This window comes from Ovis canadensis, chromosome X (assembly GCF_042477335.2).
Source record: "Ovis canadensis isolate MfBH-ARS-UI-01 breed Bighorn chromosome X, ARS-UI_OviCan_v2, whole genome shotgun sequence".
Taxonomy (NCBI): Eukaryota; Metazoa; Chordata; class Mammalia; order Artiodactyla; family Bovidae; genus Ovis; species Ovis canadensis.
The window spans coordinates 19825040-19851934 of record NC_091727.1 but is presented as its reverse complement, the minus strand read 5'-3'; the positions used below and the strand labels follow the sequence as shown (position 1 = coordinate 19851934).

Here is a 26895-nt window from a genome sequence, read left to right as displayed (position 1 = left end):
CAGTAGGTAACTAAATCAACCCTTTCTGCAGATTTTGCACCAAGGAGCCCCAAAAGACAATGGAATATGAGGGCATCACTTAACATTACAGGACTTTAGGAATACATAAAAGGCTCAGTGTTAAAGGAAAATGCTAACGCAGAACTGTCCTGTACAGCTATAATACCAGTTTTGACAAGTAAGCCACATATGTAAGTATACATTTTATAGCAGCCACATTAAAGAAGAGAAACAGGAAATTAATTTTAACAAAATATTTTAACTCAATATATTGAAAATATCAACTCGTCATTATTACTGAGGTCTTTACATTCTTTTTTGGTACTAAGTCTTTGTAATCTGGTGTGATCTCAATAGCAACCAGCCAACCTTATTTTAAGTGCTCAAGAGCCATGGTGTGGCTAGTGGCTACCATATTACCCTGCACAGATGCTCTCTAGAGGCAGCTATTCTTTGAATACCTAAGAGTTTTCCTTTCTTAAAGGGGGGCGGGGGGAGTAATCCTGCTCAGGACAATATCACCTTCTATGTTTAAATAACTTTTGTTGCCACCTGCAAGACAAATCCCCCAGCCTTATTTGATTTTCCCCAATTCTCCCAGCAAGAGTGAGTGGTTGCACCACTCTTGGATTTAATAAATGAAAGAAACCAAAAGTTTATTGTTAACCAAAAGAAAAAAAAAATCGCTTTCTTTTCTTTTTGGGCAAAGGGAAGGAGAATAGTGTTTTCCCAAATCAATTCACATACTTATCAACTTGAGCCTATTTGCAGGACAGCTGTGCTAGTGGTACTTTAGCCTATTATTAAGTTCATTTAATGCTTAACTCCTGCAATGTGACCACTATTCACACTACTTTTTCAGATGAATTCGCTATTTTAAAAGTTATTCCTCTGAATCAACTCCCTACTGAAATCAACTTTTCAGTATGCAAACAACTAGATTTATTTTTAAAAGGTTGGCTCACCCTTTGGGTGGAGTATTTAGCGTTGGACAGTGTTAGACACATAACTCTTCAACTGTATGTTTTTACTAAAGAAAGAATGTTAATTGGAATAATTGATCACCATTGGGGGCGGAGGACTAATTTACCTTAAACTAACCAAACTGACCGACTTCTTTTCGCTGTAAGGAATGGTAACGTGCTTTGCAATATAAATGAAAGATAAATCTGGCACTTTGTGCATAAATGCAAAACGATATACAATTCCTTATCTTCAAACTACTGGAGGCTGGTTTTACTGTTAGGAGTTACAGAGACAGTGGCTGCCAAATTAGCTGAGGTTTGGGTCCAGATTGGATTTGCAGCACTTGAATCAGCATGCTGGGGGAGGTGACAAAATCACGAGCTCCGTCCTCCCCACCCCCACCTCACAGACCACGCTGAGCCTGCCCAGATGTTGCTCAACCCTGAGCTGTCCCCCTGAGTCCAAGGCTGCAGGAGAGGGCGCGCAGCGAGGATTTCCGGCCGCCTCCTCAGGCTCCCTGAACAGATGGAGCCTCTTCAGGTGGCCACGGGGCTCCCGGGCCTCGAGCCTGTACCCAGGGGCGCGCCAGCGAAGGCAGCAGAAGAAACTAACACCTGCCTCTCTCGGCCCAGAGAGAAACCTTGCACCGCCCGCACAGACCTGGCTGGGCAGCTAGGTGTGGGGCTCTAATCTCATCCTCACACCTGAGTTAGGGAGGAAGGCTCTCCAGGTGTGTGGGCCCCTGGAGGATGAAAGGAGCTGTTAAGAGGCGTGCACAGGAGCGCAGCGGGGGACGCGCTCTGGTCGCCGAGCGTGGGAGGACCTGGACGCCTGGGCAGAGGCCTGAGGGGATGGAAGCACTGGCCGGCTTGGAGATTTCCCTTTACTTTTTTCCTTTTCCTTGTAGGGCGGTTAGCCAATGGCTGCGGTAGCTTTCCACTCAGCCCGGCGACTTTTACACAATTCTGCCCCGGCGCACTGAGCTTGCCGGCCACCTGGCGCTGGGAACATGGGGTCGAAACCGCCGCCCCCACCCACTCCAGACGTCCAGGCCTCTCTCTTCACGCTCTCCCGGTCTTCTGGCGCTCCATCGCCTTCTGGGGCTTGGGATTCCTTAACCTAGGGCTTCCCTGTCTTGGGCAGGAGTTAGAAGCCCTCCCTCTCTCCCCTCCTCCACTCACCGCCAGCCTGATTTTTAATCTAATCTTTTATTTAAAGTCAACAGAGAAGCAGGAATCCCGGGCTCCTGCCACCAAGATATTTTAAAATAATTCCCCAACCTCTGCCGAGACTGGCAGCCTTGAAGAACCTCCTTGTTTTCTCCTTCGTGAAGATTTAGGCTGCGGAGAACCGGGGAGGGATGGGAGGGGGCGAGCTTGGAGGGGTCGCGCCTGAAGCCTGAGGGCTCTGTGGACTTTGGGGGGGGGGGCGACTCATGCAAGACGAAGTAATTCCAGATATTAAAAATAATATAACACAAAAGCGTCAGTTTGGAGAGCCTTGACTCAAACCGAGAGCCGAAGCCCCAAGCGGCTCCAGGACACGAAGCCTTCTGTATCCCCATCGTGGGGGGTGGAGGGGCAGGTGAATGCCCATCATATGACCCTGAGAGAGGGTGGGTCCTGGGCCATTACATGTGCCGATAGACTCGGCGCGCCCACATGCACCCATGGAAAAATCGGGCCGAAAAGACCCCACGACCCCTCCCCGGGTCCTTGGTACGGTACCGCACCCCCTACGCCTCACCGGTCTCTCCCTAGATGGGTGGGGACCACAATTCTCTACATCCCTGAGAGCCTTCAACCTGCTTGGACCTGTGGCTCTTAGAAACTCTCAGCCTTTCGCACCTCCTCCTTTCCCGCTCTTTCCCCCACCTCCCGCCGACGCCCCCACATTTCTCCGCTTGCCCTTCCTGAAAGAAGGCGAGGCCCAGAAGCTGAAGCTGGGGCGAGGAAGGAGGGACGAGCGGAGCGCCGCGGCCAGGGGCGTGTCTTCCCAGGCCCCGCCCCCGGCTGCGCGCGGCGGTGGCGGCGGCGGCCGAGCCTCGCTCTGAGAGACAGGTATCGCTTAGGCGCCATGTTGTGAGCGGAAGTGGGGGAGCGCGCGGGGGCCGCTGTTCTGCTGGGAGCGGGCGCGGGAACCGGCGGGGGGGGCGGAGCTGTAGTCCCGGCGGCGGAAGGAGGAGAGGAAGAAAGGGGCGAGACCCGGTGCCGGGCAGCCGCGCGAGGCTCTCGCTCAGCGCGCGGGCGTCTCCAGCCGGGCGCGCGGCGTTCGAGGGTCGGTGTCGGCGCCGAGCCCTCTCTCGGGCAGCCGCCGTTGCTGCTGCAGCTGCTGCCGCCGCTTCTGCCGTGGGGCTCGGGCGGCGACGGAACGGGGCCGGCCGCGGGGCGGGCGGGGAGGGAGGAGGCGGTGAAGGCGGCGGGCCGGGGGGGAAGATGCCGCTGGCGCAGCTGGCGGACCCGTGGCAGAAGATGGCTGTGGAGAGCCCATCCGACAGCGCTGAGGTGAGTGCAGCCGGGCGGCTGGGGCCGGCGCGCCCCCCTCCCCGCGCCCCCGCCGGTTCGCTCTCTTCCCGGGAGCCGGCCACTCGGCCCCTTCCTCTGCTGCTCGCTTCTCCCCTCGGTTCGGGATTCCGGTTTGGGTAGTTGGGGTTGATCTGTTTGCCCTTCTCTTCCTCCCATCCGCACGCCCTCTCCCTTCCCTCGCTAGAGGGGCTGTGGTGTGGTGGCGCGTGGGGTTTGGAGTGGGCGCCGGGGCTTTGCAAGAAGCCGATTTTCACCAACTTTGCGTGGGGGGAGCAGGACGCGGAGCGGGGGCCGGCGAGGAGTTGGGAAGTTTGGCCCTGCCTGGTCGGGGGCTTCCCTGGACCCTGGTGACTTTGGGGGATGCGGGAGGGGTGTGGATTGGGTTCACTGTAGAGCGGGGACTCTCGAATCCGGCTAGGGGACAGGGTTACCCTGGGGAACCGGGCGCGCGTGGGCAGGAACGGCCCGGGGCAGGGGCAGCGACCTGTGGGGGGGTTCGGATAAGGGGTGCAGGACAGTCGAGGGTTTTTGGCCCCCCTCCCATCTGCCGCAGTAGTTTCTGCTGCTGCAAAGAAAAAAAGTGGAAGCCTGAGGTTCTCCATCCTACTCCCCGCCCCGTTTCTGAGGTCGCTAAGCTTGAGGACCCCGTCTCTTGGAGTTTAACTTGAGTTTCCTGTCCGCGGAGATGATACAGTGATATTCAAGATCAGCGGCCGCAGTAAAGGGCTTTCTGGTTTACCTCGCCCGGGATCTGGTGACCGTCCCTGAGATGCCCACCGTGGTGACCCAAACCCAAACGATATAACCAAACAGGGCCAGACAGAATTTCCCCGGCTCTTCGCAGCCGCTTCTGTCCCAGAACCAACTCGGGGTCTGTGAAAATAATCCAGACAAGACCCATTCCAAGGCATCAGCGCTCCTCTCCGGAGCGGAAAATCAATTCCTGATGGTGGCGCGTCTGTGATTCTTCCTTCTTGACTTTTTGCTGTCTTCTATCCCCACAGCGGACTTTGGGGGATTACAGGATGATAGGCTGCGTGTGTGTGATAGTTACTGAGTGAGTGACCCCATTTCTGGAAAGCATGACTGAAGCGCGGGGGCGGAATGGGGCAGGCTCTGATGAGTGGTGTACTTGGCGGCAGCCGCTGCCCTGCCGGCCTCCGCAGTGTGAGAGGTGGATAGGGTTACTGGTTACGTCAGTAAGACCGAGGCTCAGTTTTGATCTGAGATGCGGGACACTTGCATTCTTGGGTAGAATGGAGGGGGAGGGGGACGGGGATCAGTTCAAATCACTTTGCACTTTTTGCCTGGTCACCTCCGCTGCTGAATAAAGTAAAATGTTTACTTGCTCTCCTTATCGCAAGCAGAATTGTAATAGTGCTTACGGTTGGTGCTTTGCATTTTGCGACTTGGATCATATTTTTAAAACCTAAACGAAACGCTCTTCTTTCATGGAAAACACATTGATAGATGTTTCCTAAAAATATATTTTTTAAAGGAAATAAGGTTTTTAAGTCTGGCGAAATTAAGAGAATTTCATTTAAAATGTTAGCCAGTCGAATATTGTAAAATTTTTTGTAAGGAAGTCAAATTTAGAATGTTTAATCATCTTTTGAATGGATAGTGTGAAAAAACAATGCGTCTGGGACTCTTTTCATTCATTTTTTTTTCCTTCAGAAAAATTTTTTGCTTTAAGTACCATAGGTAGAAGGTTGGCAAAGTATATTCTCAAACTGCCGACCTTGTGGAAATAAATTGAATTTGCTTTGAGCCTGATTTTTAGATGCTAACGTTAGCATTTGCTGCTCTTAATCAGTCCACATTTCTGCTTGGCATTTATCAATGTGTTTTAAAAAAAAGTCATTTAAGATTCCACCTGATCCTTTTTCTGTGCAGCATGCATTTGGATAAAGAAAACACAAAACTAATGTTTATTTAGCACTTACTATATGCCAGATACTGTGCTCATGCTATTTCATTTTATCCTTCCAATCCCCCCAACAGAGTAGGATTTTGGTCTCCGTTGTTATAGATTAAGAAACTGATTTCAGAAGTTAAGGGCACAAAGATTATAAATAGTAAATGGCAGAGCCATAATTCAAAGCCAGGTGAATATAATTCATGTGTTTTACTTTATACTGGGGTAGATGTTTCATATCTTTTGTGGAAAAAATCAGTATAAACAAATAAGCCAATAGTTAGAGGCCATGTATTTTTCAGAAACAATTATGGTATTATAAGATGTCTCATTTGTTAAAGCCTACTTATTTTAGTTACTGTCATGGTTTCCAGAACCTGGCAGATAGGTTTCCACAACTTGCCATTTTCAAGTAATTTTCTTGAAATTCTGGCATAAGGTATTTCAATCAGAGCCAGTGTTGCCTAGATTTATTAAAATTAGATTCTAACAAATTGCCTTTAGATATTTTATTGCTTTTGCTTATTCAGCTGTTTCAAGTAAATTACTTCTGACACAAATTTGAAAATATTGAAACCAGTAAGGAGAAGGTTGAAAATTTTCGTTTGGATGTCTAATATTGGACTTAAAATATTATGCCATCTTCTCCCCAGTAAGTTATCAGTGAATAATTGTATTTTACCAGAGTAAAATAATTTTTAAAAAGTCATTGAGTAAAAACACCAAAATGTTTCTCTTCAGGCCAAAAGATTTCAGGGTCCTTCTCTATAGAGATTTACACTTATAGTCTCTTCCTTAGGAGACTGAATTCTTCAAAGCTGAGACTTTTTTTTCTTCTCTATATCCTTAGCACTTGACATAGTGCCTGGCATATACATAATATAGGCCCCCTAGATGACCAGTGAGTTAATTATGAAGGTCAGAAATAGGGTAATTGTCAGTCTTATTTCTATTCTTATCATTTTAATCTTAAATTGAAATATGAGCAATCTTAAAAGAACTGAGTACCTCACCAAAAGTACAGGCAGTTTGTTGATTCCTTTATATATCTTCTTGACCTCATATGAGTCTCATAGTGCTCAAAACAGAAAAACCCTTGTGGTTTAACTCAAACATGGGTCAGAACATGATAGGCTAGAACTATGCCAAATGTTTAAAGCAGCAAATTTAGAATAATAAAGGAAGTACTGTGTAAGCAAAGTCAAGGTTGGTACAAGATTAAAAACAAAATACCTTCCTAAATGCTCCAGGTTAATTCAAAACTCTAATGAATTATTTAAGATGGTAGTGTGTTTTTGAATATTGGAGTGTTCAGGAGATGGATATCAAGGGATTGTGGCTAATCAGTTCTAAAAACTCCAGCTTCTGCTCTTAGGGACATTTACTGAATCTTAAGCCTGACTTAAAGTGACACTTTCTCAGTTTTAGTAAAGATGAATTATAATAAACCTAAATATGAATGACTTTCAAAAAGAATAAAATTAAGGAGATTCTCTTTGCTTTATAGAAATGTGCTATGTAAAAATATAGTAGCTACTTTGAATTCCTTTAAGATGTACCCATAATGCATTGAAAAATATTAACTATATAAATATTTACAAAAAACAAGACCCTTGTTTTGGAAACCATCTTCACTGGATGTGCAACCATTTGTAATCTCAAAGATTATATTGGATTCTGTAGTATTTCCACTATATCGATACTAGATTTCTTATATTTCATCTGTAGGGAAAAACATTCTATTAAAATGTGATCTTTGATTTTGAAAAAAAAATGTTTTATTAAGTTCTTTTCCTTTTCCTGTTTCATTTTTACCATTTTTCAGGTTTTTTTCTTTCCCCCAAGTGAAGATCTGAGGAGAGGACAGGTATTGTTACATGTCAACTGTCGAGTAACTGTGACACATTATTGAACACTTTGCTGTTTTCAGTGATTATAATATTAAATATCAGTTTTTTAAAACTAAATTTAGGAAACTTTGCTTTATTTTGGCAGCTTGATCCTATGCTAATGGGGTTAATCCCAAATGAGAAACTTCTTTGATACATTTAAATTTTAAGATAAAGAGAGAAGCCTATCCAATTAAAGAAACAAGTATAGGCGGACTTTGCCTTTTCATCATTGTTTCTGGAAATCACAATGAGTATATCTTATTTTTATATGAAAAGAGTGGCATAATTGGGATGTGCACTCTTGACCAAGGACATGGTAAATTATAGAATGATCAAAAATATAGCAGATCATTTAGAAGTCTGAATTGCAGAAGAGTTGTTGTAAAGATTTTTTTTTTAATTTATCATCCACTAAAAAATTTATGCCATTGTGATCATTGACAAAGATTTGCTCTAGAGTTCCATATTCAGAGACGTGTGATCTGCTAGGCTGTGAATGATGGGTGACCTCACGTGGCCCAGTTTGTCCAGTGCAGACTGAATGTTTTAGACCCAGTGGTTTCAGATTACAAGGTACAACAGTGACATCTTGGTGGTCTCTTGGTAATACATGAGTGTAATAGTGCTTGGTTGTTCATGCTTTTTGGTGGATAACAAGTTTTAAAGCATTGGAATGCAAGTGATAAATGTAATATTTTACACATCCCACTCCCTATTTCACGTAATAGGAAGAAAAAACCAAGTAATTGCATTTTAATACTTGGCATTAGACTTAACACCGGCACCACATTCCCCCCCCCCCCCACCTTAGTAGTTGATAACAGTTTCCTGTGTCATTAATCTGGAACAATTATCAAATCTCAGTTACTCTAGTTTTTCAATTTTATACCAAATAGCAAGATAACTAAATCTTAATTGTTAAGTAAAGTGTGTCAGTTAACAAAACAAACACAAATATATATGTTATATAAAACAGTATAAAATGTATCCATAAAAACATAACTATCATTCAATACATTTGGCTATTTTAAGCAAATAGCTTAGTTACTAGCAATTAAATATTTCAATTTTACTTATTCCACTTTGTGGGATAATTTGAATGTATGTCAAAGTGTTAAAGAACAGACTTTGGAGCCATGAAGATCTGGGTTTGAGCCCTGCCTCTACCACTTAATATCTTTGTAATCTTATGCAAGTTATTTAAAATCTCTATGCTTTAACATTCGAATCTGTAAAATAGGCATAAAAATAATACCTACTTTATCAGGTTGTGATGGGAATTAAATGATAATATATGTAAAGCATTTGGTTCAGTACATGGTTTAAGTGTTTAATAGTTATAATGAATCATCTCTCAACCAGAACTATTTTAGTAAATTCTGTGTTTTAATTCTGGGGTAGTTTTTCCAGAATCAAACAGAACAATTAAAAATGGTTTATTTGGTTGACCTGTTTTAAAAGAACCTTTGTAATATCAGAATATAATTGTAAGGTAAGGTGAACAGAAGTCTCTTGAATCTTACCCTTTTTTGTATTGTTCCCCTCTTTGATAGTGTCTTTAAAGGGGGGAAACAGATAAAGAACATTTTGAGGAGTATGTGTGGAAGGAAGAAAAGAAAGTATGTTCATATTTCAGTGATGCTTAAATTGGAAGCCCTCTCACAATCCTTGGCATGTCGTTTAGTTAGCAGTAGTTTTTTTCCCTTAGTGATACATAAAATAATAGTGTGTCTTAACACATGATGGTATCTAGTAATTGATGAAATATGATATACTGTATATGTCAACCTCTTGAAGGAGGTGTGTCTGTGAAGAAATAAACTTAATATATAGTATCAGTAGGTAGAATTTTAACTCACTCTAAAAAGTAACAAAACAAAATGTGTGTGTCTTTTTATATTTTAGAGTCACTTCTGTTAATTTCCTCTTTTAGGGGACAGAAATTAATACTGCACACCTCCCTCTCCATTACTATAACCATGTTTATTTTGGTTATTTGATTATGCCATGAGTAGCTGGGTTTTCCTGTCTAGAAACACAATCCTTTGGATTTTATTCTGTTATGTGATACCGGTACTTAAGCAATTTTCAATAGTGCATGTGGTATTTTCAACTGAGAAGTCTCTGAAAATTTGCAAAATGAGTCTGTGTCCCAACAACCATCTTCTCCCTCCAAAACACACACGTGTGCGCGTGCACACGCACACACACAGCATCATGACATAATCAAATAAATTTGGGGGCTGTGGAGTTAAATGAGATGTGACTAATGTCATTACTGGCCAACATCTTAGAAATTTAAGATGATGATGTACATGATGAATCTGCAAAAAGGAAATATCTCAAAGCATTTGAGACTTGATGTCAGCATCCCTTTTTTGTGAACCATCTATGAAGTCTCAAAGGACATAAGTGCTTTGCAGAACACAATTTTGGAAAGTCTGATAACTATAGTAATAGGATCCAGTATTGTTTAATTGACTTTATCAAAGCTTTTTTTCCCTGTAACTGTCAAAAGTTTTTGTTTCATTTTGAAGTCTTTCTAAATTAGTTTGTGTAACAATTTTCCATTCTAATAGTTGACTAAAATTTAAATACAATAAAGTTTTAAATAATTTAAACTTTTAAAAGCCAATGTTCTGAAATTAGTGGTCATATTCTATCTCAATATCAAGCTAATTGCCCCTACTAAATGGCCCCCTTATTGACTTGCTTTGTAACTTATATTTAATATTCAGAGTTTTTAAAAAACTTATCACTTGCTACTTAATGCTGCTTTCAGTCTGTCTACCTGTCCCAATCTTTTTTAATTAATTGCTTCAAACTTACAGTTACTAGAAAATAGCTAGGATTAATAATATTTTGATGCAGCTGTTTTTAACTTGGGAATATTGTTACTTCATCTTTTAAAAAATTTACACTTACAGCTTACTAAATAATGTAAGGGCTTCCCTGGTGACTCAGATGGTAAAGAATTGGCCTGCAATGCAGGAGACCCAGATTTGATCCCTGGGTTAGGAAGATGCCCTGGAGAAGGGAATGGCAACCCACTCCAGTATTCTTGCCTGGAGAATTCCATGGACAGAGGAGCCTGGAGGGCTACAGTCCATGGGATTGCAAAGAGTTGGACACAACTGAATGACCAAAACTTTCACAAATAATGTAAAATGACTTTCTTACCCTTTTTCTGATCTCTGTCCACCATGTACACATACCTCTGGAATCAGGGATGTTTGATGAACGTATTAGCCACTAACAAGCTGATTTTGTTTCAACCTACCATAGCAGAATAGCTCAATTACTGGCATTACCTACTCTGAATCTTTACCTTCTTCTCCTGAAGGTGTCAGCTAGAAAGAAATGTGAATGAACTAAAGATCAGCCGGCTGCAAGACTGAAAGCTAGCCTGCTGTCCCACCTGGAGTCAGCTCTCCACATTGTCTTTTAGAGGGTATTTGTGTCTGTGTGTGTGTTCCCCATGAAACAGTGCTAGTTCCCTGAATATTACATAACCATACATTTATGTGTAAATCCAAAAGCATTTTTATACTTCCTATTATTCTTCTCCTCTATTAGTATAAATAGAATTACAGCAGTAGCATAACTTAAGTCAGATTTGCCTGTCTTAACTAATATTCTATCCATGGTCTCTCACATACTTTAAAAACTAATTATGTTTTATCCACTATGTTAATTGATCTTTGTAATCTTACATGTGATGATGATCTCATCTTCATTTCTGACCTGGTCATCTAGATTTCTGTGAGCTTACCTCTAATCCTTTGGGCCACAAAACTTGTTATAGGAAACTTGGTTTAGTCATTTGATATGAGTTAGAAGTAGATGTCAAATGATAGCCTGAAACAAAAGTTCATTTTGACATTAAGAGATTGAAGTACATCTCAAGTGCAGTGTTTAGGGAGATATCTTCACTCCAGAAATCTTGTAGAATCTATACTAAAAACCTCAGATATACAGGATCTTATTTTGCTTCTTCACATTTAGGAGCAGAGGAGTGTATCTGAAAACAATATAAAATAATAGGAGAGATTCACTTAAACAACTTCTAGGTAGGCACTGTTTGGTCGCCACTAGCCACATGTGGCTGTTGAGCACTTGAAATGTGGCTAGTATGAGGAACTGAATTTTTTTAATTGACTTTAATTAAAATTATAATAGTCACTGTGGCTATTGGCTACCACATACAATAGAACAATTCTAGATTATAGAATACAAGTTGAATCCTTTTTTCTACACCAGTGTTTTTCAACTCTACCTTCTATTGCTTGTATTTTAAAGTTAATAGGCTTAATGCTTTTTCTAAATGAAAAGTATATTGAATATGCTTTTTCAAATTATGTTTAATCACCTTTGTCTTGTTTATCTTCTACCCTGAATATTTCGATAAGTGATACATGTACCTCAAATAACCATTCTGCAATTTACACAACTCTACTAATTTTACGGTGACATTCTCATTCAAGTGGTAACATCGAAGCATTGGGGAAATTTGGCAGTCCGAAATGGTGTCTTTTGTTCACTATACTGTACTAATAAATACTGGGAAAGTAGATTGATACATCTTAGAAATTAACATTTACTGAATGCCTTTTCTTTGACTGTGGTTTCCCTGGTGGCTCAGATGGTAAAGAGTCTGCCTACAATGCAGGAGACCTGGGTTTGATCCCTGGGTCGGGAAGATCCCCTGGAGGAGGAAATGGCAACCCACTCCAGTGTTCTTGCCTGGAAAATCCCATGGATGGAGGAGCATGGTGGGCTACCGTCCACGGGGTCGCAAAGAGTCGGACATGACTGAGCGACTAACAACTCTCTCTGTTTTCTTTGACTAGACGCTTTGTGTGTATCAACTTGAATGAGATAGATGTAATTAACTTCAACTTACAGATGAGGAAACTGAAGCCTAGAGAGGTTAAGTAACTTGCTCATGATTGCACAGCTCTTAAGTGGAGGAGGCAGAGTTCAAACACCAAGTCTCACAGATTGAAAATTCCATTGATTTTCCACTAGACTGCCCGGCTTTGGTTGAGAACAGCATATAGGTGAGTGACTCGGTCAAAATGACATCTCCTCCTAAGGGAGAGAGGGTCCATATGGTTTGTACTGAGCACTTGTTTTTATGGGAATGTATAGGTAGACTTAGAAAAGCAAAATGGATATTACTCTTCAAATAGAACTTGGGTAAAATAACCTGTGAGCTGGCTTGAGAAACAGCATTTTTGACATTGTATGGGAAATTTTTACAATTTTTAAGCTGTCTTACAAGTGAGAATTTGAAACAAAAACTACTGTATTTGAAAAAGGAGGTTTGCCCAGATGTAACTTAACCCCTCTCCATACAGAAGCCCCTAGGTGTGTGCTTGAATAACTGCTGTTTTTAAATTGCAGTTTATTAAACCATTACCTCTTTATATTTGCATCTTCTTTTCAGAAAAAATCTATTTAACTTTCCCTCAGAGTACCAGAAAACAGGGTCTGACTGAGCCTGAAAAAGTTGCCAATTATCTTGCTACAGTGAAAGAAAAGGAAATTTAAAGAAATGTTACACAATCATTGGTGGCTTTTTTTCACCCTTTGGAACTTAGGTTTTTAACTTAGGTTAAAGAGCCCCAGTTAATCTTTTTAAAAAATTGAGACATAATTTATATGCCACATTTTACTCTTAATGAAGTATGTAATTCAGTAGTCTTTAGTATATTCATAAAGTTGTGCAACCATCATCACTATCTGATTTCATAACTTTTTCATCACCCCCAAAATCCCATACTCGTTAGCCAGTTACTCCCTATTCACTCCTTCCCCCAGCCCCTGGTGATTAATAATCTAATTTCTGTCTCTGTAGATTAGTTTCTTATGGACATTTCATATTAATGGAATTATATGATATGTGGCTTTTGTGTCTGGCATCATTCATTTAACATAATGTTTTCAGGGTTCATCAGTGTTGTAGCATATGTATCAGTGCTTCATTTTTATGGCTGAGTAATATTCTGTTGCATGGTTATAGCAATTTTGTTTAACCATTTATTTGTTGATGGACATATGAATTGTTTCCACTTTGGGCTATTATAAATGCTGTGAACATTTGTCTACAAGTTTTTATGTGAATATGTTTTCAGTTCTCTTGGGTATATGCCTAGGAGTGGAATCTCTGTGTCATATGGTAAGTCTATATTTAACTTTTTGAAAAACTGGCAAATTGTTTTCCAACTGGTTTGTACCATTGAAAGGACTGAAGCTGAAACTCCAGTATTTTGGCCACCTGATGTGAAGAACTGACTCATTTGAAAAGACCCTAATTCTGGGAAATATTGAAGGTGGGAGGAGAAGGGGATGACAGAGGATGAGATGGTTGAATGGCGTCACCGACTCAGTGGACATGAGTTTGAGTAAACTCTGGGAGTTGGTGATGGACAGGGAGGCCTGGCGTGCTGCTGTCCATGGGGTCACAAAGAATCAGACACAACTGAGCGAGTGGACTGAACTGAACTTGCACCATTTTACATTCCCATCAGCAGTGTATGAGAGTTTCAGTTTCTCCACATCCTCACCAACACTTGTTATTGTTTTTTCATTACAACCACCCTGTGTGTGTGAAAGTGGTATCTCATCATGGTTTTGATTTACATTTCTCTAATGAATGAGGATGTGAAGGATTTTTCATGTGTTTATTGTCTACTTGTATCCATAATTCTTGTGCATGTTTTGTTGCTGATTAGGGAACTTAAATGGAGTTTTACTCTAAGGCTAATATAGAAGATCCTTACCTATGTCATGCTATATACATTGTTCTCAGAAAACTTAGTTTCAGTTTGTACTTTTAAAAGATTTGCTTCATTTTTAGATATGATAAATAAAAAGCTTTTTCTAAAACAATAGCTTTCCAACTGAGTGAATAGAGACCTACATTCTGTGGAAATATCTTAGGCTACCTCATCACCTGGGCCCATCTCCAGCTAGAGCAGAGTTTCTAAAGAAACATATCTAAGAGTGAAAGATTAATTTTAAAAACTTACAGAAAGAAAGCAAAAATTGAGGTGATATTTTTCTTTACAGTCCCTTCAGCCTTGTTATACTATAGTTTCTTAAAGCAAGACTATAGCAATAAATCGAAGACCAGTCAAAACAAAAAGTCTACAATCTCTGAAATTAAATATAAATAAATAAAATGAATTTTCAAGAATCCATCTCTTAATGTGAGATATACAGATGTTTCGTTTAAAGAAGTAAAAATGCAAAGCGAAACCCCTGTTTGCCTTCTTTCCTTCAAGTTCCAGTTGGCTCTTGGTATAATTCAAGAAGAATAGCTATCAAAGTGGATGTTGGTAGCAGTAAGGGGAGTTACTTAAAGAGAGGTGTCACTGGCAAGTTAAAAATAAAATTTGCTTTAGATTATTAAAAAGAAGAGCTCAAAATGAGTTTTAAAGTGATCTTCCCCCCCGGCTGTTCTGAGTTTGTGTAGTATATTACTAGGTGATAATGAATAGAGTTCTCTCCTTTGGAATATTATAATGTGAAATTACTGAGGTGGACAGACAGTTGAATAAACATGAAGCAAGCTAAGTTTGCCAGGAACAATATAAACATAATTGGATCTTTAGGGGAAAATTATGATTTATGATGTTATATCAGTTTTCCATAGTACATTTTTAACCATAATGTGGAAACTTAGAAAATAAATGATATTACCCCAAACACCCAATAAAGTTTCTTTTAACATGTATACACACACACACAGACACACACACAAATGTTATTTCAACATAAAAAGTAGTCATTTGAAGGAGACTTCTGTTTATGCCAAGATGGAGGAGTCTTTTTTTTTTTTCCTTAGGTCTTCCTTTACAACTAAAACACCTAACAAACAAGCACAGAAACACTCTGAAATGTAGAAATAAGAAGGCAGACTGCCTGCAGACTTTGAAACTAAAGGAATGACACTCAGAGTAAGTTCTCTGGGTGTTCTTATCACCTCCCATATATCCTGGAGGGTGTTGTAAAAGCCTCCAACCTGGAACCAACAACAGGCACAGACAAAACGGACTCCAAGAAAAGCCAGTTCTCTTTAACCAGACTGGTGGGGGAAGGGTAGGCTAACAACAGTAAACCTTTTTGGCAACACCCACCCTACTATAGCCAAACACCAACAGAAAAACCCCACCCTACTCCTAAGCAGCAAGTGGCAGTTCTTGGATTCCTCCACCCTATGGTGTTGGCTGGGCAGCTGAGGGACCTCATCTTCCCTTCCTGCCTAGCAAGAGCAAACAGCACTTTGATACCCCCTGCTGGGTGGTTTTGGCAGGTTGTGCAGGGACCCAATATTCTCTCACCGCCACCCCTGTCCCACTCCCTACAGAAGGAGGTGATGTTCTCACTAGAGTAGCATCTGTGGGGGCCAGCAACCACTGAGCCTCCACCCCAACCTGAAAGAAGTGAGACATAACAAGGTGGTGTGAGGCAGGGCTAGTCCTGGCTAAGCCTCCCCACTGCCCTGTGTCAGTGAAGTGTTGAGCCTCCACCCAGCATCAAGAAGGTAGATAGAGCAAGATGGTTGGAGGTGGCCTAGTCAACACTGCATCCCCCTCCCCCGATGCAGTAAGGCCCAGGTGTCACCCCCATCTGGCAGCTACAAGGCAAAACAGTGGTGGATGACAGGGCTGATTGGCACTCCACTCCCCCCTCTCCCCTCTCCTGTTGTCAGCTGGGTCTTTAAGGGAGCTGAACTTTCCTCCCTGCCTTGCAGGAATGAAGCAGTGTGAGTCAACCCTCCACTTCCCCTCTCCCTACTGTCAGTGGGATCTGTCAGGGAGCTGAGCTTACACCCCTACTCTGTGGCAACGGGGTGGTACGGGTTGGTGCCCCACTTTCACTAGGAACAAGAGTGAAGCTGAACTTCCATCCCACCCATCTGCAAAAAGGCAGTGTGAGTCATTGCTCTACTTTTGCCAGGGTGGTGTTGGCGGAGCCCAGCAGGAAGCTGAACATACACACTCACCCTGCCCTCACACTACACCTCAGCTGGTAGACTGCCTGCTAAAAAAGAGTAAATAGGATTCAGAGTCTTAAATTCTCCAAAATGTCCATTATTGCAGTTGAAGTTCACTTAAGAGCTAGGAAAATCATATCATGAATGAGGAAAAAAGGCACCAGATACCAACACTGAGATGCTTTAGATGTTGGTTGTCTAACAAGGATTTTAAAACAGCCAGTATAAAAATTTGAAACAAATGAATTAGTCTCAGAAAAGAAATAAAGCAGAAAATGGACATTTTGGAACCGAAAAATACAATAACCAAAATAAACTTACTACATGGGCTCAACAGAAGAACAGAGGGACTTCCCTGGCAGTCCAGTGGTTAAGACTCTGGGCTTCCACTGCAAGGGGCAAAGGTTTGATCCCTGGTCAGGGAACTAAGATCCCACATGTGGCACAGCCAAAAAAACAAGAATGGAGATGACTGGAAAAGAATCAATAAAACTGAAGATAGAGTGGTAGAAATTGCTCATTCTGAATATCAGAGTAAAAACCACAAATTAAATGAAGAGTGTCTCAGGGGTCTGGGGAACATTAACAGGAGATTTAATATTCATGTCACCACAGTCTCAGAGCTAGAGAAAAAAGGTGGACTTGAAGAAATAATGCGTGAAATTTCCCCAATTTGGCAAAAGATGCAAACCTGCAGGTTGAAGAAGCTGATTGAACCCCACATAAGGTAAACCTAAAGTAATCCACACCTAGACACATCAAAATCAAACCTTTGGAAATGTGAAATTATTTAATGGCTATAGAGTTTAAATTTTGCAAGATGAAAAAATTCTCAAGATTGGTTGCATAGCAATGTGGATATGTTTAACATACTGAACTGTACACTAAAAAATAGTTAAGATGTTAAATTTTATGTTACATGTATTTTACAATTAAATTTAAAAAATCAAACTAAAAGACAAAGAATCTTAAAGCAGTTAGAAATGAACTGTTACAAGGGAGCAATGATGGAAGCCAGATGGAAATGGCACACTGTATTTTAAGTACTGAAAGAAAAGAACTGGCAACTCCAAATTCTATACTTAGTGAAAATGTCCTATCAGGAAAGTGCAACCAAAGCAGTCTCAGATGAAGGGAAGCTATGAGAATGTGTCTGTAGTAAGACTGTGAAAGAATGACTGCAGGTAGTTCTTCAAGCAGAAAGAAAGTGATAAAAGAAGGATCTGGAACATCATAACATAAAATCTACATATTTTGTTCCAGAAAATAGATGGAGAAACATCACAAGTCATCTTTTGAGGCCAGTGTTACCCTGATACCAAAACATACAGACAGTATAAAAAAGAAAACTACACATCAGTACCCTTAGAAATATAGACACAGAATCCTCAACAAAATATTAGCAAAACAAATCCAGCAACATATAAAAAGAACTATACACCATGACCTGAGTGGGTTGTATTCCAAGGATGTAAGACTGATTCAGTATTCAAAAATCAGTTGATATAGACCACTGTATTAAACAGTTGAAGAAAAATATTTAAAATGTGAGAAACACATGATTAAAGACAGATTGGAAAGGAAGAAATTTTAAAAATCTCTATTAGCAAGTGACATGCAAGATGAAAAAATTCATCAACCTAAACCTTAATCTTTATACAACAACTAATCAAAAGTATATCATGGAGTTAACTATAAAACCCTAAAACATTTAGAATTTAGATATGAGAAAATCTTCAGGACCATGGGCGGAGGGAAGGGTTCATAGACAAGATACCAAAAACACAACCCATAAAAGAAAAGAAATTGGACTTTATCAAAATTTATGTTTGCTCTATGAAGAAGATCCTGTTACAGAAATGAAAAGACAGGTTACAGATGATGTGAAAAAGTATTTACACACCTATATCTGAGACAGGACTTGTATCTAGAATATATACAAGAACTTTCAAAACCTAACAGTAACAAAGGAAAATAGTCCAATTAGAAATGTCCAAACAGACATTTCATCAGAGAGGATATATGGAAAACAAATAAGCATATGAAAACATGTCAACATGGTTAGCTATCAGAGAAATGAAAATGAAAACCACAGTGAGAGATATCTACATGCCTTTTAGAATACCGTTTTGCTGAAAGTTTTCACTTTGGTTTCAGGTTCAAAGGATTTGTTAACAAAATAAGCCACTTATTATATACAAATAAATAATACAAATATTTATTAGAGAATTATCTAGCTTAACTTTCAATAAACTAATATTAAAAGAGAAATAGAGCAGAGAATACATCACCAAATTAGGTTTTGACCAATATCCAGACTTAAACAGCGCTGGGAAGTCCCATGTCAGCACATCTGGAGTCCCAATTGGGAAAGGGTCCCAGGCAGGGCGTCTGGTCCATGGGTGAGATGTCAAAGATTGCAGTTCAGGATTCAGGATTCCCATTCCCAGGGTGCAAACTGATTTCATCAATCTGTGACCAAATTGTAGCTCTGGTTTTATGTTAACGCTGTTGGTTTTGTCATGTAAAACTTAAATGTTGGTGAGCCTGGGGCTTGGTTGCCCAGGCCCCCTCCAGGGGCACAACAATCTCAAGATTCCTCTCCCATCTTCTATATGGTGCTGCAAGTCTTGGCACTCACAGCAGGCAGTTACTCACTGTCAGCTCACCAGCTGGGCAGTGTCCAGGCAGGTTAGAAGTAAGGTCAGAGGCCTACTCTGCTTTGTCTCTGACTATTATTTTATTTATTTTCTATTTATTTATTTTCCCTAACAAATAGCCAAAATGAAGAATGCTAACACTACTTAGTGTTGGTGAGGATGTGGACAAACTGGCTCTCTCATATGTTGTTGATGGGACAGTAAAATGATACAGCCTTTCTGGAAAACTTTGGCCATCTCTTCAAAAACTAAACATACACTTACTATACAACCCAGCAGTCGCGTTCCTGGATATGTGTCCCAGAGAACTGAAAATGCATGTCCACACAGAAGTCTGTACATACATGTTCACAGCAGCTTGGTTTGTAATATCCGAAAGTGAGACAGCAAATGTCCTTCAATGGGTGGATGGTTAAATAAGCTGTGGTATGTTCCCACCGTGCTATACTGGAATACTACTAAACTAAAAGGAATGAATTATTGATACACACTCAAGGGAATTCATGCTGAGTGGGGAAAAGGTACATACCATATGATTCCATTTATATAACGTTCTTGAAATGACAAAATTGTAGAAATGGAAACTAGATTAGTGGTTATCAGGGTTAGGAAGAAGGGTGAGGGAGAGGTGAATGGTTATAAAAGGGCAACACGTAGGCTCCTGGTGGTGAAGAACTGGTATCTTTACTCTGGTGGTAGATACAAGAATCTATACATGTGATAAAATGTGTAACATGAGCGCACAGACACACACACACGAGAACCTGTAAAACCAGTGATATCTGAGTAAGGTCTGGGCATTGTACCAGTATAAATTTCCTGGTCTTGACAGGAAGTTGTGTAAGATGTAACCATTGGGTTAAGGGTATATGGGACCTCTGTATTATTTTTGCAACTTCCTGTGAATGTATAATCATTTCTAATTAAAAAGTTAGGGGAAAAGTTGAGAAAGCGTTAGACAAAATTCAGTATCTATTATCCATTAAAAACAGTGAAATAGAAATAAAAGAGTGTGTCATTAATGTTACTAAATAGTCTAAGACCAGTAGCCAGCATCATGCTTGATAGAGACATATTAGGGGCAATCTCATTAAAAGTATGCCTACCGTTTTCACCTCTATTTTACATTCTAAAAGAGTTTGCTAATGAAGTTAGACAAAATCAAAGAATATTCAAAAGAGGAATAAAACAGAACTATTCATAGGTGATATAATCATCTACTTAAGTAATCTAAGGAAACCACGAAAAAGGTTTGTTAAAACCAATGATAGTCTAATAAGGTGGTATTGAACAGAGTGTATATTTTTTAATTAATAAATAGTTTTCTTTGTTAGAAATGATAGTGGAAAAAGATTTAATTCAAAATAGCAGTAAAAATATTAAACATGGAAATAAGCAAAGCACTGGAACTAAATGAAAGAAAATAGTTGCATTAAAGAATAAGTTGAGAGGAAAAGCTATGATTCTTTAAATTAGTTTCAACAGGATTTGGTGTTTGTTATTTTCTTGTTTATTTTTTAAAAAATTGAGGGTAACTTTTTCTGTGTCTTGAATGAATATTCCCAGAGTTTTATTATTTTTTTCCTAATTTGTTTAGGTTTCTTTCAGTTTGTAGCTTATCTGGACAGTTAATATAACAATTTTAGTTGAATACTCTTATTAATAGTGTTTATGCTTAATACATGGACAGAGGAGCCTGGTGGGCTACAGTCCATGGGGTCACAAAGAGTTGGACACGACTGACTAACACATGCTTAATATATATACAGCTAGGATTCATTATCGAGCTGTAATTATAAACTATATTTCTCATTTTTTCATATGTAAACCTTGCTGCCATGCCAGGTTGTGTGTAGATGTATAATTTTAAATATATGTATCTGTGTACGTATATGCATGCATAGTTAATGAGTGAGTAGTTTAGATTGTTTTTTTCCTAAGTAATTTCATTTCTAAACTTGTCTAATATACTTTGTGTTAAGATACAGTTGATATTGCTTGGGTGTTAAGTTCTTTTTTATTGTGTATTTGAGCAAGTCCTACGTCTTGTTTCTTTTGCAAGCTGTTATTGCTGTCTTTTTGTTCATAAGGGTGTTTGTAAGACTGTGTGTAAGTTTAATTATTTTAATTAACAATTATGTTATCAGTAACATATTTTGGGTTCAGTTCAGCAAACATTTAAGCACCACTTGTTTTACTGATGAGGAAACAGTAATTGGTCATTTCGCCAATTTATAGTAAATTTTACTATGTATTATAGCAAATAAAGCTTGGGCTTTGAAGCTCAGCATAATGGTGTATCTGTTTTAGATAGGAGGGCTTCATTAATAAGCCTCCAGAAACCAGAAAAAAATTATTAGACTTTTCCCTAAGACCTAAATTAGCCAAACCAACTAATGCATTAGCAAATTATCTACTACTCAGATTTTTAGCTCTAGAAATGGTAGTGGACCCATTAGGGTAAGGGGCTCATCAGAATATTCTTAAGTATTTGCATTTGTCACCCCCTTTGGCAAGATAAGCAGAAGGAAAGAGAGGTTAACACTCACTGAGCAGCCAGAATGGCTAAGCACACTAAACTTTATTACAACCTCCAGCATAGCTAGTATTCAAATCTTGTAGTTTAGAAAACTGAGACTCATGTTAAGTAGCTTGCCCAAAGTTACACCTATAATAAAGGGCAGAGCCAGGTTCTGAAACTGGATATGTCAGGCTCCAAAGCCCATGATCTTTTCTCTACACTGTGATTTCCCAGACTTACCTAATCACAGGAGTCATCTCAGGTACCTGTTTAAAAAATGAAATACTGAGCCATGGGGCTTCTAGAACTTCTGATTCAGTTTTGGTTTGGGGTAAGGCCAGGTAATGACTATATTATTAACAGGAGTCTTAGGTGATTCTGATCATCATACATGTTTATGAAATACTGTCAACTCCATGAAGTACCAAGAGGTGGGATTCAAGGTGTTAGGAAGGCAAAAGTTGCATTGGGAGTACACAGAGGAAATTAAAAAACAAGTTGACACTTCACTAGTAAAATGAGAATAGTAAGATTGGATTGTGGAAATTATAAAATTGCTTTAGGTTGCTTAATCTGCACAGAAAAACAATGTTTCATTTCATTTCTTTTTATTATTACTTCTCTTTCAAGTGAGGCTTCCCTGGTAGCTCAGCGCTTCCCTGGTAGCTCAGTTTGTAGAGAATCCACTTGCAATGCAGGAGACCCTGTTTTGATTCCTGGGTCAGGAAGACCCCCTGGAGAAGGGATAGGCTACACACTCAAGTATTCTTGCCTGGAGAATCCCCATGAACAGAGGAGCCTGGTGGGCTACAGTCCATGGGGTCACAAAGAATGGGACACAACTGAGTGACAAAGCACAGCACTCTTTCAAATGACAGCATTTGTACATTCCATTCTTTGGCATTATCCTTGTTTACACTGGAATACAAAGCACCCCTAAAGGATACAGATAAAACTGTATTTTGGATGCAGAAAAGAAAGAAGAAACTAGAGTTAGAAATAATGTACAGAACAGCTTTAAAAACAGAATTAGTAATGTCCTCAGGTGTAAAAAAGCCCACAAAATTTTAAATACTTTTAATCCTTAAAGTCACAGGATTATAACATTTTCAAGCTGGATGAGCTCTTAGATATCCATATATTTTATGCATGAAGAAACCACAAATCAGAGAGTCTTAAGGGCTTGCCTACAATGTGTGCTTAGTGGCTTAGTCGTGTCTGACTCTTTGCGACCCCATGCCATGGGGCACCTCAGTCCGTGGGGATTCTCCAGGCAAGAATACTGGAGTGGATTGCCATTTCCTTCTCCAGGGGATCTTCCTGACTCAGGGATCAAACCAGGGTCTCCTGCATTGCTGGCAGATTCTTTACCATCTGAGCTATGAGGGAAGCCTACAGCTAGTGGCAGACAAACTCCATACTAGCCAAGATTCCATGAAACTCTTATGGATTGCAGATAAATACCAGAAAATAGTGACTTTTTAGAATTAAACTTAGTAGCAAATCATGTTTACCTTATATTCCCTACTTTATCTGATTTTATGGTTTCTTCCTTTTTAATTGCCCTTGAGAATATGAATGTTTCAAAGGAATCTTTTTTAGGAGATTATGCAGTTTGAAATATAAACAGACATTTTCAGAACATGTGTTGAGGAAGAATTCTAGTCCCCTCCACTTTTTATTACAAAATTTTATAAATAGAGAAAAATGAGCACAGGTAGGCTGCAGCCCATGGGGTCGCGAAGAGTCGGACACGACTGAGCAACTTCCCTTACACTTTTCACTTTCATGCATTGGAGAAGGAAATGGCAACCCACTCCAGTGTTCTTGCCTGGAGAATCCCAGGGAAGGGGGAGCCTGGTGGGCTGCCGTCTATGGGGTCACACACAGTCGGACATGACTGAAGCAACTTAGCAGTAGCAGCAGCAGTTGCCTATACTTGAACAGTAATAGGGCATTTCTGTGTAGTAGTGTGAGCTTTGGATTCAGATGTGGGTTCAGTTGTCTTATCTGCAAACTTAATACCTCTGTGATCTTGGACAAGTTATTCTCAACTTTTTTCTTCTCTATATAATAACATGACTCATGGTTTATTAATGATTAATTGGGATTAAATGAGAGAATATATGTAACATAGCTAACACTGTACTTTGTACAAAATAATTGCAGAGATAATAGCTATTATTATTTCCTTGAGCCAGTAGTTACTTAGAATAATATTAATTTCTGAATGAGTAATTTATTTCCTTATTCAGTATTTTTTTAATCATAATCAGAAAATACTGGTACAATTCCTGCTTTTAAGAATTTTGGATTTACTTCATGGCCTGGAACATGGTTCGTCTTCATAACTTTATAGACAGTTGAACCCATATTCTTTTCACATTATAAAATTCAGTATCTACCTATTCTAATGTAAGTTAGGTCAGATGCTCCATCCTTTTCTATTCATTATGCTAGTTTATGTTAGTGTGCTAAAATTTCCCCTTCTACTTGTTTCCGTTTATTTCATGTCAGTATTTGTGTTGTGATTAGGTTAGTCTGATTAACTTTTCAGTACTGTTTTGCATTATATTATTTTTAATGACTTGTTTGAAAAAAACGCAGGCTGATTGTAGAAAATCTGAAAAAGAGAAATATGCACAAAAGGAAATAAAAGAAAAACTAGAACATCTTTACTCTTACTATGATATATCATTAGGAAAAGATTTAAACGTGATTGAGTAGGGGTTTTAGAATCAGATTTAGGTTTGAATTTAGGCTTTGCTTATTTGCCTTAGGCAGGACATTAGGCTTTTTTACTTACTCAACGAATATTTATTGAGCACCTACTGTATGCCAGCCAGGCATTTTGTTAGGGGCTGAGGATACATGTGCATGTGTGTCAGTGCTTTCAAAGACTGACATACCCGTCTTGACTTCCTCATTTGTAAATTAGTGATAATGCCTCACAGAGTTGTTAGAAGCATCAAAGATGGACTTGCCTAGTGTGTGATAATTGCTCAGTAAATGATAGCAATTATTATTACTATATGCATTAAGTACTAATTATATTTTTAGTCCAGATCAAATCACCTTTTTAATCAGTTTAAGGTTTTTGCTTCACATTTTACTTTTGGCCTTATTATTGCAAACACTTGCTTTCTTCTTTTTCTTTGTGCTTTTTTAGGCTTATCTGTTTTTGTTTGGTTTTCTCTTTAAAGCAGTAAATAATTATGTGAATTTTTTAAGCTTTTTAAAAATGCATTAAAGACCATTAAATTTTTATTATCAAGCATTTTGAACACATACCAGAGTAGAGAGAATAGAATAATGAACCACCAGATTTCCATAGCCCAGCTTCAAAGATTATCAACTCATGGCCACTCTTGTTTCATCTGTACTCCCCATCACACACACACTACTATCTCTCTTCCCCTCCCTGGCTCCAGTGGATTATTTTGAAGCTGATACATCATTTCAGACATAAATATTTACATGTGTATTTCTTAAAAGATAAATAATTTTTTAAACATCTAATTAACATACCATCATCACTCATAAAAACATCAATAATTCTATAATAGCATCAAATATCCTTTAAGATACTCGGCTTTAAGTAGATACTTTACAGTTCTTAGTGTAAATAGGTGTAAAATAGGAATTATTTCCGTCATCTTATTTTGTTTTTTATTCTTGTGGCTTGGTTTCTTTCTGCTGCCTTATGGATTCTTTTGTTTGAGGAGGTTATGAAAAATTGAAGAAAGAATTACAGAGCTGGAAAGACTTGGGTTTGAATCTTGCTTCTGCCATTCACTAATTAACTTTGCTGAACCTTGGTTTCCTCATCTGTAAAATAGGGGTAATTATACCTACCTCATGTGCTTAGGGTTGAATGGGATGCCTACATAAGGTACTATTCACAGTCTTTGCCAGTTATTATATTCTCCACTGATTTGGACTGCAATAAATAATTATAATTCTCAGTTGTTTCATGGTTTTTCAAAGCATTCCAAAGTTTATTAGCTAGTTACTAAAAGCAGTGGTTTTTAAATGTCTTTTTAGGAAAGATAGAATTTAGAATCTTAGTTTTTCCTTTCTTCCACTACTTTTATTTTCAGTCCACTTTATTTTATCAAAACTTGCTAAAGTTTTATATTGTTTATATACTTATATCAGTTATTTATTCTTCATTAGTGACCCTTTCTCCTCTATTGGGGTTAATTATTTTATTCAGTTATTTCTAGATACTAAGTTGGTGTCAATATACTTTACCAATTCTTTCCTACCTCAGTATTCTTGAATTCTTATTTTGATTCTCTTTCAATGGTCTAAGACATACCTTTGAACAGTTCATGAGAAAAGGTACTACCAAGGTGGTGAAATGTTATAAGACTTTGCAGAACTAAGAATAATTTCCTGTAACTTTTGTATGTGAAGAACTGGGACAAGGTATAAAATTCTTAGATCCTAACTTTTCCCTTTTAACTCTGTGTAAGTCATTACTTCATTGTCTTCTGGCATTTTATTGTTGCAGAGGAGAAATCTGAGGTCAATATGATTTTAGTTCCTTTGAAAATAACCTATTTTTTTCTGCTTGTATGCTTGTAGGATTATATCTTTATCCTTGACATTTAAAAACATTTGCCAGGACATGTCTTGGTGTTGATGATCTCTGTTGAACCTTCTCAGTCTCCAGTCTCAGGTATTTTTTTTTCAGAACTGGAAAGTTTTCTTATACTTTTGATTGATTAAACTGCTGGTTTTTCTTTAGGAGCATCTGTTATTCATAGATTATTTCTACGTCTGTCCTCCATAGTTTTTTAATCTTTTCTTTTTTTTTTTTTTTTTTTCATTTACTCAAGTTTGTCCTCTGTGGCATGGATTCTGTTTTCTGCAGTGTCAATTCTGATACTTGCTATTCACAATGCAGATTTAATTTTGGCTACCATGTTTTCATTTCTTTATTCTTATCTCAACATACTCTTGTTTCATAAGCAGAATTCCCCTTAGGGGTACACTCCAAAAAAATGAGATGGATTCAGGCCTAAAGACTTATCTATTTTCTGAGGCCACAACCACAGGAAACCATCAGAGAGGAAAAAAGAAAGCTTCTGAAAGATTCTTCTAAAACTTAATAATGTAAATATAACCAGTGGTCATTCCTACCCTAGTCTAGAAAATAGAATAGCCTTGAGTACTGGCAGACCTTTAGTTGCTAGAGGAATAGCAAAGCCCATGTAATGGCACCTTAGCTAGAAATAAATGGATTTTTCTAATTACATTGATTGTTTTTTCTCTTTATAAAATAATATATAATAAATGCATATAATTTTGAAAATACAGTACAAAGAAGAAAATCCTATGACCCAGGTAACTACTGATAAGATTTTATATGTTTTCCAGTTACATGCACACATGTTGGGAGGG

General features: G+C 39.1%; 1 protein-coding gene across 14 annotated transcripts in view; it reads left to right on the top strand.

Annotated features, from left to right (window-relative positions):
- Positions 1–2890: 2890 nt before the first annotated feature.
- The window catches only part of RPS6KA3 (ribosomal protein S6 kinase A3), a 102149-nt gene continuing 78144 nt past the window's right edge, over positions 2891–26895 (top strand). Inside the window, exons 1-4 of one of the 14 annotated variants that reach the window (XM_070291432.1) lie at positions 2974–3026; positions 7235–7276; positions 12152–12361; positions 26077–26170. Coding sequence is in view for 1 of the 14 variants with exons in the window: in XM_070291426.1 (XP_070147527.1) it covers positions 3402–3470 (69 nt within the window). In the remaining 13 variants the exon portion in view is untranslated. Of the gene's footprint in view, positions 3471–3765; positions 3839–7234; positions 7277–12151; positions 12362–26076; positions 26171–26895 lie in introns of those variants that run through there. The other 13 variants (XM_070291431.1, XM_070291435.1, XM_070291433.1 and 10 more) reach the window with 13 other exon arrangements.